The sequence below is a fragment of the Eulemur rufifrons genome, chromosome 4 (genome assembly GCF_041146395.1).
Source record: "Eulemur rufifrons isolate Redbay chromosome 4, OSU_ERuf_1, whole genome shotgun sequence".
Taxonomy (NCBI): domain Eukaryota; kingdom Metazoa; phylum Chordata; class Mammalia; order Primates; family Lemuridae; genus Eulemur; species Eulemur rufifrons.
In genome coordinates, this window is record NC_090986.1 from 43603541 (window position 1) to 43618876 (window position 15336).

General features: G+C 37.3%; 1 protein-coding gene across 1 annotated transcript in view; it reads right to left on the bottom strand.

Annotated features, from left to right (window-relative positions):
- The window catches only part of PIBF1 (progesterone immunomodulatory binding factor 1), a 190823-nt gene that overhangs the window by 1297 nt on the left and 174190 nt on the right, over positions 1-15336 (bottom strand). Inside the window, exon 16 of the mRNA XM_069467158.1 lies at positions 12751-12924. Coding sequence (XP_069323259.1) covers positions 12751-12924 — 174 coding nt within the window. The remainder of the gene's footprint in view (positions 1-12750; positions 12925-15336) is intronic.

Genomic DNA, 15336 nt, shown 5'->3' on the forward strand with positions numbered 1-15336 from the left:
ACACTTCTAACAGGAGCTACAGATACCTTCACCTAAACCAGAAATGCTAGATGCCTCTTCAGCTTCCCTCCTTTTATCTGTCACATACATTTTAAACAGTCCTTAACTTTTATTGAAATATCTTTTTAGCCTCTGCTCTGTATCTTGGCCTCACTGGAGCTTACCTTGAGCTGTTATCATTTCTGGCTTGGTCCCTGCAAAAATTTCCTATTCTGCTCTGTCTAAAAAAAAAAAAAAAAAGAATTTCCTATTCTGATTGTCTCTCTCCTCTACCTAGTTCCTAGTTCAATTCTTTGTTCATAATCCTTTCAAGCTTATCTATCTAAAATGCAAATACAAATCTGTATTTCAGTAGTTCTTTCTTCAAAAGAAAGTCCAAAGTCCTTGGTAATAAGGTGAAAGAAACTTCCATGACAAAAATAAGGAAATCACTAGAAAAGGCCAAATGCTGTCTGTCAAGAGAATTCAAAGGTGGCCAACCCTAACTAAAGCCAAAGAACTCAGAGTATAAGCCAGAATGCTATTTTATTCACTGTTTTTTTTTTTTCCTTTGGAGACAGAGTCTCGTTCTGTTGCCCAGGCTAGAGTGCCGTGGCATCAGCCTAGCTCACAGCAAACCCAAACTCCTGGGCTCAAGCACTTCTTCTGCCTCAGCCTCCCGAGTAGCTGGGACTACAGGCATGCGCCACCATGCCAGGCTAATTTTTTTTCTATATATTTTTAGTGGGTATATGAATTAAATTATTATACTTGACATAAGTTTAATATCACTTAATTGACCACCTATTCTGTGCCAGTCCTTGTGTTGGGACCTGGGGATATAAAAATGAATCAGATCTTGTGACAGAGGCTGCTGGTTACCGACCCTCTATCTATTATATTTCCCTCTTCTTAATAATAGAACCCTGATTTTAGTAGTAGAGCAATGGGCTCATCTCGTTAAAAACGACATTTAACAGTTTCCCCTGCTGCCGGGTACAGCCATGTGACTAACTGCTGGCCAGTGGGATATAAGATGAAGATGTTGGTTAGCATTTATGGGAAAACTCCTTTAGAAAGGGAGGTGGTATCTTCTGTTTTCCTTCCTTTTCTCTTGCTTCTTGCTTAGAATGCAGATGTGATGGCTGAGGCTATAGCAACTGTACTATGATTCTAAGAACAGAAGCTACACTCCAAGGATGGTTAAAGAGAAAGGCAGAAGGAACCTAGGCTCCTGAACACTTCACAGGGCCATATATTGTCCTGAAATGCTCACCTCCAGGCCTTTATCTGAGAAAATGAATAATTTGCTAAAACTGCTGAACTTGCAGTGGGACACTATTCCTAAAGATGCTGATTTTTTTTTTTTTTTTTTTTTTTGAGATAGAGTCTCACACTGTTGCCCAGGCTAGAGTGCCATGGCGTCAGCCTAGCTCACAGCAACCTCAAACTCCTGGGCTCAAGCGATCCTCTTGCCTCAGCCTCCCGAGTTGCTGGGACTACAGGCATGCGCCACCATGCCCAGCTAATTTTTTCTCTATATATTTTTAGTTGTCCATATAATTTCTTCCTATTTTTAGTAGAGACGGGGTCTCGCTCTTGCTCAGGCTGGTCTCGAACTCCTGACCTCGAGCGATCCTCCAGCCTTGGCCTCCCTGAGTGCTAGGATTACAGGTGTGAGCCACTGCGCGCGGCCTGATTTTTCTTCTCAAATAATTTCCAGCATTTATCTTACTTCATGTTATATCTTCAGCACACAGAAAGCATGTGGCCAGCAGTAGGTACTCAATGCCACGTCTCCTTTGATTTTTATGGTTTCAGCAAAGTATGGGACAGTGTTTTGAAGCATAGGTTCCAGCTATTTATTAACTTTGTAAAGCAGGGCAAATTGATGACTTCTCAGTTACTTCATAAGCAATTTGGGGAGATTAAAAAATAACTATGCTGGATTTTCTGGGTACCCTCTGATCTACTCTCCATCTTTTTCTAACCTGCTTCTGTGTCTTAGAAAGCTGTCAGCTATAGCTTCTGGTTTCCAATTAGGTTCACCAGTGGGAAACAGTTTCTAAGGTGAGAAGAGAAAAAGTGTGGATGTTTATTCCTCAGCTCCTTCTTTGTCTAGCAGTGGCTAAACTCTCCTACAGAAGACCACAGTTTCCATAAGAAGGCTCCCTTCCCAGCCCCTTGAGTGGTTACAGCTTTGTATAGTTCCTAGTCCTAAGATGTTTGTTCATCATCATTTGTTGGTTTCTACAGGCTTGTGAACCATCCCCTCAGAATGTGTCATGGTTCCTAAAAGGATCTTGACTGATACAGTAATATACCTCAAAGGGCTGTTGAGAGAATAAAATGACATAATGTATGTAAAGCACTTAGACCTCAATATATGCTATTAATAGTATTTCTCACTTGATGTTCTCTCTCCCTGAAAAGCTCACTCTTGTTTGTTTTTCAGGACTAAGCTCGAAAGTCACCTTCTCTAGGAAGCCTACTCGGATACCTCAAGCCTCTTTTGGTATTCCTTTTAAGATCTTAAAGCCTTCAATATTTAACTTATTGTATAATTGTTACAATGTTTTACTTGAATCAGCCACTCAATGAACTGTTCATTTCTTGAGGGAGGTCATAAAATGATGTTCCATACATGTTGGTTAAATAAACACATTTATTGCTATTCTCATTTTTTATAAAAACCAGTTTTGGTGAATACTGATCTGTCATTTTAAACCTAAATGCTTTATATATTAATGAGAGTATCTGGGTAGCTGGTCTCTATATTACCTACAGTTTTGACATTGAATACAATCGGATATTGAATTTTTGAATATCTAACTAATATGTCTTAGCCTAAACTTCAGTTTTTAAAGGTAAAACAAAATCTTAGAACTTTTTTGATTATATGGCTCAAAGTAAACTTCAAAGACTATATTTTAAAATAATTTCTGTGGTATTGTTCACATTTTATCATAAAGTATTTGGATGCACTTAATTTTCAATTTCTTTCTATATAATCTTATTTTTCTTCACATACCAAGAGGCAAATAAGCAGAGCAATTAAGAAGTGTGTTTATCAAGTAAAACATGACGGCACTCTTCCAGTTCCCTTATGTGCCTCCTTCACTCTCCTTTCCATGAGTTAGTCAGTATTATCCTGTCTTCTCTTTCTTTTCTCTGTAGAGGTGTCTCTCACCCAATCTAATTTATCCCTACAGCTGTCATTCTCTCCTCTTTCACCGCCACCTTCACCACCTTATTATAATAATTTCTGCCTCAATCAATTTAAAAGGATGTTGCCTCTTTCCTTCCATTCCTGTAATTCATCTTTCAGTGCTGGTGTCAAGGTCTGAGAATACAAATATGACCCTCACAGTGTTCCGTACTTGCCTCCTATTCAGTATTTATCACAGTGTATTATGATACACAGTTTCTATTATTAAACTATGGGGCACTCAGGGGAAGGGACTCAGTGCCTGGAATAAGGCTTCAATAAAGGAATACTTTTTCAAAAGAGTGTGGCATAGACCCAAACAACAATTCCATAAGAGGAACTGAATTCAATGTAGATGAACCTTGAGGACATCATGCTAAGTGAAATAAGTCAGTCCCAAAAGGTAGCTAAAGGTATCTGAAGTAGTCAAACTCTCACAGACAGAAAGTAGATGGTGGTTACCAGGGGCTGGGGAGAGGGGGAAAAGGGGAGTTGCCTAATGGGTATGGAGCTTCAGTTTGGCAAGACGGAAAAAGTTCTGGAGATCTATCTCACAACACCTAATACAGTTAGCACTACTGAATTGTACACTTAAAAATGGGTAAGATGGTAATGTTTATGTGGTTTTTACCACAATAAAAACAAAACCAAAAAACCAAGATTTTTTTTTTTTTTTTTTTTTTAAAGCTTTGAGAAATGGCAGCAATACTGGAAAAGCATTGTTTCCAATGTTAGCTATTTGGACTTTGCTGTCCATCGTTTTTTCTTTTTAGACGGGGACTTGCTCTGTTGCACAGGCTGGAGTGCAGTGAGGCGATCGCAGCTCACTGCAGCCTTGAACTCCTGGGCTCCAGTGATCACTCCTGTCTCAACCTCCTGAGTAGCTGAGACTATAGGCTGTATTCCATCTTAAATAGGAAAAATGAAAAAAAAAAAAATCTAATCTTTTATGTATTTAATAGCAAAGTAGGTTTCCATCAGAATTTATTTTTACTTGGGTAAAAAGACAATTGAAATTTCCTTAATATTATAAAATGATGATAGCTTCTAGAAAAACCCAGCTGCTCAAAAACCTTGAGCATGTGCTCTTGTACCTTTTAGGTCTTAAGTTACACCTTCTCAGGGAAGCCATCACTCCCCTCCTTATTTTATTTTTCTCCATAGCATTTGTCACGTTTTTTTTTTTTTTGTTGTTGAGAAAGAGTCTCACTTTGTTGCCCAGGCTAGACTGAGTGCCGTGGCGTCAGCTTAGCTCACAGCAACCTCAGACTCCTCGGCTTAAGCGATCCTACTGCCTCAGCCTCCCGAGTAGCTGGGACTATAGGCATGCGCCACTATGCCCGGCTAATTTTTTTCTATATAGATTTTTAGTTGTCCATATAATGTCGTTCTATTTTTAGTAGAGACGGGGTCTCGCTCAGGCTGGTCTCGAACTCCTGACCTTGAGCAATCCACCCGCCTCGGCCTCCCAGAGTGCTAGGATTACAGGCGTGAGCCACCGCGCCCGGCCAGCATTTGTCATGTTTTCACATCCTGTATAATTTATTTTTTTGTTTGTTGGTTGGTTTATAGCCTATCTCCATCTAAGAATGTGAGCTCCATGAAGGCAGGAATTTTTATATCTCTACTGCCTAGAATAGTATTGGACACAGTAAGTGCTCAATAAACATTTTTTGAATGAATGAATCAATGCTGTTTGGGTCTACTGTGACAGAAGCCTCTCAGTTCTATTTAAGTGTGGACATAAAATCTCACGTGAGTCTATATTCAAGCATTTCCCCTATGCAATATGAAAGAAAATTCTACTACAGTAATGCAATAATATGATTTCAATTAATCAGGCAACAATACCCTTTATAAGCATGGTGGATAATTGATGTAGTATTTATGATTCTAAGCAATAGCCCAATTATTGAATGGAAGTGGAAATAACCGTAAGGCATGGCAAGAGCATACTCTGCAGTATGAACTCAAACTCACTCATTCAAGGATATGATCAATTCTTCTATTGGTGAACTTGTGCCCTTGATCATAGTATTGTCTGAAATTCAGGTTTTCTGTTAGAATAGCATATGTCACAGTGATTTATCATCTACATCACTAAGTTTCATAACTACCAAAATTTGTATAAATTCCAAGTAGATAATAATAATATTATTTCTGAAAGGTGGTTTGATTCTTATGAAATGTATATTCCTTATTTTCAGATATTTTAGTAACATGCTAGCTATTAGTGATAGCCCTAAGTTCCGGACACTGGAAGTTTCTAAGCCTTTACCAACTCCTGACTAGTACTGAGCGACTTGCATAAAATTGATCACAGATCTGCAAACTATGGTCCATGGTCTGTTTTTGAATGTACTGCGGCTATCAATGGTTTTGACGTTTTTAAAAAGAAGATAAAAACAAAACAAACAAAGACTATGCAATAGAGAGAGTATGGGGCTTACAAAGCCTAAAATATTTACTATCATGCCCTTTGAGAGAAGAGTTTACTGACTCTTAATAGATGGCTACTAAATAAAATGGGTACTGAGGCCAGGAGTTCGAGATCAGCCTGGGCAACACAGTGAGACCCTGTCTCTACAAAAAATTTATTAAATTTTTTTTTTTTTTTTTTTACAATTTAAAAAAATAAAATGGGCATGACAAAATAATTCAGATATATAATTTACTGCTTTTTATTTTGGTAATTTCACTCTTAGCTGTTTGAACAATTGCGTTTCTTCTATACTACCATCTTAATAAAGTTATCCTTCGTATCCATAAGATAGTGCTTTACGTAACAAAATTTGAAATGCTTCTCCAGTTATTAACAGAATTAACCTTTAAACTGAGGAGGGCCCTTATTTTAAATTTTTAAAATAAATAAACATATATATAAATGAAATAACATGTGTATAAAGCCCTTTTCATATGTGTATATATATATATGTGTGTGTGTGACATAGAGATTACACAAAGGAAAGCTTTTTTTTTTTTTTTTTTTTTTTAAAGAGACAGAGTCTTACTCTGTCACCCAGGCTGTAGTACAGTGGTGTGAACTTTGAACTCCTGGGCTCAAGAGATCCTTCTGCCTGATCCTCCATGGTAGCTAGGACTACAGGCACATGCCACTATGCTAATTTTTTTACTTTTAAATTTTTTTTGTAGAGATGAGGTCTTGCTATGTTGCTGCGGTTGGTCTTGAACTCCTGGGCTTAAGTAGTCCTCCTGTCTCGGCCTCCCAGAGTGCTGGTTGGGATTACAGGCTTTAGCCACCACACTTGGCCTACAAGGTAACCTTTTATACTGGAAAACATTGCCTTAAAGTTTACTTGCTGGTTTAAGCTAATTATATTTGTAATTTTATAAAGATAGCACAAATTAACAGAAACCTTGAATTGTTAGTGGAGTATTAGCAAGCCCCAAAGTAAACCAAATGCCAGATTTAGGAAAGAGCTCAGAAAGCAGGACTAGAGACAAATGACAAGATTAACTGGAAACCTACCAGAAGAAATTTAAACATGTTACAATGTGATTACAATGTGATTTTGGAGACAAGTAACTGATAAGATAGGGGCCTCTGTGTCACCCAGAAGTAGCCAACTAAAGCATTAATATATAACTTGGGGATTATATTACATTGAGAAAGTTTGTTAAAATTGGAAAGAATGATGACTGATAAATGCAGACATAATAAGCCTGGTGGATTACTCCTGAAATCTAGAAAAAGAGCTAGAGATTAAGAATCTGTTAGTGTTCAACCAGTACTACTTTTCTAACGAAAAGAAAGACTGTGTCTGGTAGACTTTGTTTTCCAAAAAACTTATAAACTGGGAATCAAATAAATATGTACTTATGAGTCCTCACAGGCAGGGCCCAACTCAAGTGAGTTTAGGATAGTTAATTTGGGCTTTACTACCCATTAAACGTGAGGCTGTCTGAGAGCATTCCCTCATTGTTCTATTTCCAGGCTCACTAAGAAATTCTTTTTTTCTAATTTAGCTTACCAGCTAAATTACATCACGAAGAGGTTGCGATTAGTATTCCTGATACTAGAAATTGAAAAATTAATATTTAAGAAATGTACATGTACATAGCTAGAGATACTGAGGTCTGGCCATACTTTGGTGAGAGGAGCCCACATTCGGCACTAAAAAGTGAGACCAGAGCTTCCAAGCAAAAATGTGATAAGAAAGTGTTATATGTATGTTAAACTATTGACCTCAGGCACCAGTTCCTGGGGTGGCTCTAGACCCTCAACCTACAGCAAAGTTCAGTTACCCCATTGTGCCATACAAATGTTATACTTTTCTGTGTTACGTTATGAAAAATGTTGGGAGGCACAGGGTTGGGACATGACCCTGTGGTAATGCTAGTGCAGTGTGGCATCCTGTGGCACTTACCTAAATACACACAATTGTACTCACTATATTACTATATAACAAACTGCTAAATTCCATTTTTTTTAGTATCAACATGTTTAATTTATTATTAATGCAAAAGAACAGTTTTCCTATGATTAGTGAAACAGAAAGCATATATTTAAGGATCTGCCCCCAGTCCATTAAAAAGGGGGTGGGGGAGAAAAGCAGAAAACAAAAGAGAAAACAGAAGTAATATCAGTTACCACATGATTTTTGTAGTAAACAATAGAATATGATGTGCAATAGTGCAATTTTCTTTTGCTAGTCCAGCAACGCAAGTCTTAACAGGAAGTTCACTGATGTTACTTTTTGCATTTTAGGATTTAGTTGTGTGCTTGCCGGGGAATAGAGTTCCTGCCAGACTTCTGACTGAGTGGAATCACTAATGTTAGAACCACTTTTACTCAGTCCAAGATGACGGAGCTTCATATCCCAGTGCTTAGTAAATTCCATTTTTGATAAAATTATCAACTTTCCTCATGAACAAATAATGAGAAAAACTATCTTTATAACATACATACTTAAATATTTCCTTTAAGGTAGATCATCCAATTTTGCCTTATACTATTGTTATTTGTTTACTACCCTTGATCCTAGAGGAGCAGCATCTTTAAAGCTGATTCTATCTTAATGATCAGATATCTATAATGTTTAGCACAGGCTGTTGCATACATATAGTTGGTACACACTTGCTGAACTGAATTGTACTTATTTGAATATTCTCTTCCTTCCAGAAGACCATATGTAGGTTCCTAAAGCACTTCTAGGGAATCATAGGGTTCATATAACCACTTATGTATAAATTACATAAACTTAATCTACTCATTTGACATACGTTAGCCAGTGAGATAACAAATACAAGCCAAGACCTGAACTCCATCAGAAACTCACTGTAATTCAGACACTTCATATACCATATACTGGTGCTGCACGGTCTTACTGTGTTCCTACCCTACCCTACTTGGAACCTACCGCTCTTTTTTGTTTTAATGCTTAGCAACCTACTTGAAGAAAAGACTAATAGCAGGGTTGCTAGTATCTGGATTTTTAAGAAGGTTTTCAGGAAACAGTGACGATAATGTGAATCCTGAGTATAAATGGTATTTTGGAATAGGATGGCAGCAGAAAACTAGCAGAAGATAATCCCATGCTGCTCAGGGAGGAAAAAGGAAAACTGCTGTAACGGATTAGAATAGCTTCAGGTTTTTCTAGAAAGGAGAAAGTGAGACTGCAGAAAAGGGCTAGCACAGCGAAAAGCTACCTTGAGAGAGAAAGTAGATGATTAGTGGGAATGAACTGGGCGTTTCTGATGAAGCAGACTGCACTGATGCTGCCTGTTGCAGAAGCAGCACTAACTATAGTCTTGAGAACCGCAGTTTTCACTCTCCCTGTAGTTTAGTTTAACATTACAGTTCCCCACCCAGTTAAGAGTTTTAACAGCTAAGAAGATAACTAAATTTGGGAGACAAATAACTTCTTTTTTCCCTACCAAATATTTATTGAGTGTCTGCTTTGTTCATGTGCTGTGAAAGACAACAGGAATACAGCTTTTGTCCTTTAGGCACTTATATTTGGGGTTCAATCTAGTCTTTGTTGGTGCACTAAAGGCCTGAACAATTCTGCCACATGTGTGATTTCAATGGCTACAGCCTTTCTCTAAAATGCACCTTTTGGGACTGTCCTCAAATATAAATATTACATGCATACTGCAAAATGTTTTTATAAATGTAAAAAAGCACATAAAAAATGTCAAGTTCTTATTCCTCCTTCTCCTCTACATCACAGCTCTGCTTCCACTCCATTGTCCAGTTCACTGTGGTTTGTGTGTGCTTTCCTCATATTTTCAATGCATACATAAACACTCATCTATCCATTTATCCATCATTGAATTTAATGTCAGGGGAAAATACCAACAATAAATAATTTCAGCTAAAGGATTTGGAAATAAATTAGAAATGTTTCCATTTTAGCTATAAAACTATAGGATTATGAAATGATTTGGACTTATTTCAAATATTTGCATTATAAATTCCTTACTAGGCCAGGTGCCGTGGCTCACACCTGTAATCGTAGCACTCTGGGAGGCCGAGGCAGGAAGATTGCTTGAGGTCAGGAGTTTGAGACCAGCCTGAGGAAGAGTGAGACCCTGTCTCTACTAAAAATAGAAAAAATTAGCCAGGCGTGGTGGCGCACGCCTGTAGTTTCAGATACTCAGGAGGCTGAGGCAGGAGGCTTGCTTGAGCCCAGGAGTGTGAGGTTGCTGTCACCTAGGCTAATGTCATGGCACTCGAGCCAGGGTGACAGAGTAAGACTCTGTCTCTCTCTCTTTTTTTTTTTTAATGTATTTTTTTGAGACAAAGTCTCACTCTGTTTCCCAGGCTAGAGTGCCATGGCATCAGCCTAGCTCACAGCAACCTCAAACTCCTGGGCTCAAGCAATCCTCCTGCCTCAGCCTCCCGAGTAGCTGGGACTACAGGCGTGTGCCACCACGCCTGGCTAATTTTTTTTTTTCTATATATATTTTTAGCTGCTCAGATCATTTTTTTCCATTTTTAGTAGAGACGGGGTGTCGCTCTTGCTAAGGGTGGTCTCGAACTCCTGACCTCGAGCGATCCTCCTGCCTCGGCCTCCCAGAGTGAAGACTCTTATCTCAAAAAAAAAAAAACAACAAAAACAAAAAATAAAAAAACAGTTTAATTCCTTACTAACAAGTTCAGAGAAAATGTAAAGAGGCATTAATATGGAAACTGAAAATATTCAAAAGAATAACTAAAAATTATGATGCCTGAAGAGAATCATGGCATGTTATAATAAAAGGAGTCCAGAACTCATTTCGTATAACCTCTCGCCTTATTTTGCAGACAAGAACACACTGAGAGCGCTTAAAAGACTTGCCCTAGGTGACCCAGTCAGTTCACATTACTAATTCTGCATTAGCACATGGTCTTGCTTTGTCTGCTTTACAGTGTGACTTCTAGTTTTCATTAGGACATGGCTGAGCTCATCACTTTCTTAAAAAAATTTTCCCCTAATACTTTTTAAAAAAACCCTTTATTTTAGAACAAAATAGAGAATACGGATAAGCAAAAAGAAAGAAATAACTACTCAATTAATACTTTACATATGGAATCCTCTTAATTTTATCCTCATTGCATTATAACCTTTACTGAGGTACTAGGGAAATCTTATTGTTACCCATGTACTGAATGCAGCCAGGTTTTCAGGAATGCACAATCAGGTTATGAACCTGAAGTCAGAGATGTAAGAGGTCAAAGTCAGAAGGAGAGTAGTTCATTGCTTGGAACAGAATAGGACAGGAGAGGTAGATCTGAGAGTGCTGACAGGCTTAAGTATTTGTATCTTGTGGGTTTCATCTGACCCTATTTCCCATTAATGTCTGTCTGCTTTCCTCCTGTAGATGATAATGTAATAGATACAGTATAGTGTCTGCCAAAATCTCAGCTCACTTTCTGAGCAAAACTTGCCTCGCTACAGGCCTAATAACTAGCCCTAGGCAGTTATATTTGGCACCATGTGGCCTCTGCTCACCAGTAAGGGCGGCCATTCTATAGGCTGCTAATAACCTTAGGAAGTCTCGCCGCAAAGGGGTATCACCCTACAAGGATGAGCTACGCCAATTAGAGTCTTAGTCTTGGAAAATCCAGGGAGAACTAGGTAATAAGAGCGTAGATATAGAAAGGATGCACAGAAATCTGTCTCAAGACAAGGGGCCATGAGCAAGTTAATGAGCAAGTGGAAACTACGAGTAAACAGAAACCAGGAGAGAAACAACGAGAAGCTGATGTATTGCAGAGAAGATCCATGGACTTAGCTGCTGAGATCCCTGGAGCTACCATGTGTCCAGGCTGGTCAACTGAGGCTTCCTGTTTTCTTCCTGTCACCTTAGTCTTCATTACTGCCACGTTTGCTTACAATAATGGCCCTTTTTTGATCTAGACTGCAACTTTCTGTCATTTTTCTAAAGGGGAGGTTGAATTATACAATCACCAAGAAACCTCTCTCATCTCATTAATCTCGAGTAGCATTATCTGCATGTATAATGAAATGGCTTAGATCAGAAGTTCCCACACTTGACTGGTTATTATAATCATCTAGGGGGTTTAAAAAATTGAGATTCTGGAGACTCACTGAATCAGAATATCACAGAGAAAATCTTTCTGGTTTTGGATCTCTATGTTTAGAAGGTAAAAATTATGTTTTCTGAGAAATGAAAGCATGGTTAGGCAACCATTTGAAATAAAGTGAAATATTGAATAATGTTTTCTTCTTTTTTCCTTTCTTTTTAAAAATAAACATTAGGCTTAAAGAAATATTTAATAATGTTGCTCCTATTTTGATTCTGTTACCATTCTTATTATTTGTTAAAATATATATTTTCAATTATTTCTTAATTTTTCTTTACTTTTATTTCTTTAATTGACACATAATTATACATATATATGGTATTTTCACTACTGTTAATCCAAACTTTTTTAATTAAAAAAAATGTATTTTTGTAGAGCTGAGGTCCTGCTGTGTTGCCCCAGCTGGTCTCGAACTCCTGGCCTTAAGTGATCCTCCCACCTCAGCCACCCAAAGTGCTGAGATTACAGGCATGAGCCACTGTGCCTGGCCCTTAAATTCTTAAATTTCTTTTTCTTTGACTAATTTCTGGCACATACATTTCTACCCAAGAATGCATTTCAGTTTACGTTAATATGATTGGTTTCATACTTTATGAGGAACTCTTACAGCAAAATACACTGTTTTACAAATAAGAGGGGGAAGGTGATATTTACCATGCCTTTTATTCTTATGAAAATTTAAGTATTATACAACATGTCTTTCTGACTCGCCTATAATTAGTCCCCGGGGACTGGAAGAGGTAAGTGATAGAATTAGGCTAATTTCTGGGTAAGTCCAATATTAACCAGAAGTATAAAATCTAACTGTTAATATCATCTGTAAGATAGATAATATACACATTCAGAAAATAGATTAACCTATTTTCTTTCAAGGATCTTTCAAGATTCTTTCATAAAACTATTAAAACTAGTTTAAAACCAATATGAGTGAGAGGAAAAAATTTAAGACATATTTATTAATAGTAAAATCAGAGATATTAAAATTCTAAGTTTTAAAAATTGTACTTACAAAGAGTGTTGGTTTGGGTATAAATATGTTGTCTTCATGTTCTCTAGGCATATTCGAAGTCTTTGATTTCTGATTTTCTGTCACATTTTTTGATTCCGTTTTAGTAAGAAGTAAGCTGTTCTCAGAATGTTTACTACGCATATTAATGAGAATCTGTTTCATTGCTGCCAATTCCTGTTGATACATGAAAACAGAAGAAAATGGCAAGTATGATTTTAGCAAGCAGACTAATAATGATTGATGTTAAAATATTTATTTTTCTTTAAGTAAGGAAACATTTGAGGCAATTACACTATATAAATGAGGAAAGTTGTGAAAATAAAATATTAATGTGCATCAATCAAGCAAATGAATCTTGTAATCATTAATACTCATTTAGTATAATAAATGAAAATTATAACATTCTATAGTTTAGTGGTTTCCAGTTTTTTTTTTTTTTGAGTATTGGAATCACCTGTGGAGCTTCAAAAACTACCGATGATGCCTGTATCCCAACCTCTGTGACTGTGAGATACCTGGTGTGGTGAGTGGCCTGGGCTTTGGAATTTTTTTAAAGATTCCAGGTCTTCCTTGTTAATATAGTGGTGAGAAAAAAAAAATCCCAAGTAATTCTAATGGACAAATTTGGGAACCACTGGCACAGATACTTTCTATTGTAGTTGTTCTATACGTGTAAGTTGAGTAGATTATTTAGGCACTTAACTTTTTCTCTTTTCTCTTTTAAACTAGCCCATTTCCTTATGAAGTCTTATAAGAAGATGGTAGAGAAAAAGAATCCAAATAATTTTTTCTTGGCTACTGATCAGCAGTTCCAAGAGTAAGTTTAATATAGCTTCAGGATTTCTTTAGCCATATTATCCCCTTATCCTTTTACAAATGCTAAGTGGAGTTGGCTTCAGTTGCCTTTTGAACTAAGAACTAATTATGCTGAACTTTTTTAAGAATTCAGATCAAAATTTTCACCTATTCCTTTTTCCAAGTCTATTTGTCTATTATTTATCCTTGTAGACAAACCTTTGGCACATAACACTACCTAGTGGATATTTATGATTAATTACTAAACTGATTGATCAAATACAAGTATATGCAGAGATGACAGACTAAACTCTCCTTTTTATCTTCTTTATCTGTAGAATAGTGGTAGGCTGTGTAATATGTAATTTTTGCCTATTATTTTATTGTATCTTCATGCCATGACACAAAAGTTATGGTGATAGAAAGATGTTTACTCTCTTCCCCTAATCTGTTTATAGACATTAGCTCTGTGTCAGAGCAAGTTCCTACAGGCCTGTTTCTGGCTGTCATTAGTTCTATTTAGAACCATCTAGCTTATGTGGGTATTTTAAAACAGAGATGCTGAGTTTAAGCCACATAACTTGACAGATTTTAGGGCCAGGAGAGGAGCTAGAAGTGGTGCCAAAATCCTTTCTCTTTCCTGTAGTCCTGGGGCTGGCTTGGCCAATGCACATGAGAACATGTACATCTTCAGAGGATGCCAATCTGATATACTATTATTTGGGCCTTTTGGGAGCTCTTGTTGCTTTCAAGATGATGTTATTTCATTTATATGCTCTCCTACAGTGAAGTCCATAACCACTGATTTATAATGTTAGACATGTCTGGTGTTATGGTAGATTTCAGCTCCTGTTCTGCTTACGTTGGTAAGTAGAAGGGAAAGGGTAGATGATGGTGTCCCAGTCTATCAAAAGAACAACTTTCTATCTGAAGAAACATCTTTTTACTAGTCATGACTTTTGTGTCTTGGCATGAAGGTAAAATAATAGAAAACAATTACCTCCACTAATCTACAGATAAAAGGGTGAAGGAGAGTTTTGTGTATCACACTTGCTGGGGGAGACGGGGAGGAGGGACAGGGATGAGGAAGGAGAATAGGAAAGAGCTGAGAGGGTAACAGGCAGAGGGCTTTGTCCCCTAAGTCCCCCAGAGGAGGCCACAATTTTGTTTCTCTTTGGCTTCCTTCTGTTGTTGGTATAGGAGCAGTTGCAGGAAACAGATCATCCTTGATGTTGGTTAGGAAATTAGAAGGGAAATTGACATCTTTGCCTTTTCCACAGTAAGATCACCCCATTGTGGGGTGTTGTCACAGTATTACTTTTGTTCATTTGACAGTATAAATAATATTAGTATAGTTTCTGAAATCCAGGTAAAGAACACTTTAAATGCAACAAAATTCTGTAAAATTCCTTTTAAGATAATACAGCTAGATACCAAAATAACATAATAAAACTGAAAAATAAAATGTTCTAAATGTTTGGCTTATGGTGATCCCTTTTATATCAATGGTAAATTTGAACAAAGAAAATTCCACTTTAATATCAAATAGTTGTAGTTCTAGCTACTTGGGAGGCTGAGGCAGGAGGATCACTTGAGCCCAGGAATATGAGGCTGCAATGAGCTATGATGATGCCACTGCACTCTAGCCTGGGCGGCAGAGCAAGACCCTGTCTAAAAAAAAAAATCAAATAGTATCCATAATACCATCATATACCAAGCACACAGAGAGTCAAGCACATGTAGTGGAAATATTTTCGTATTAGGCTACAAGTCAAAGAGACGTCTATTCTT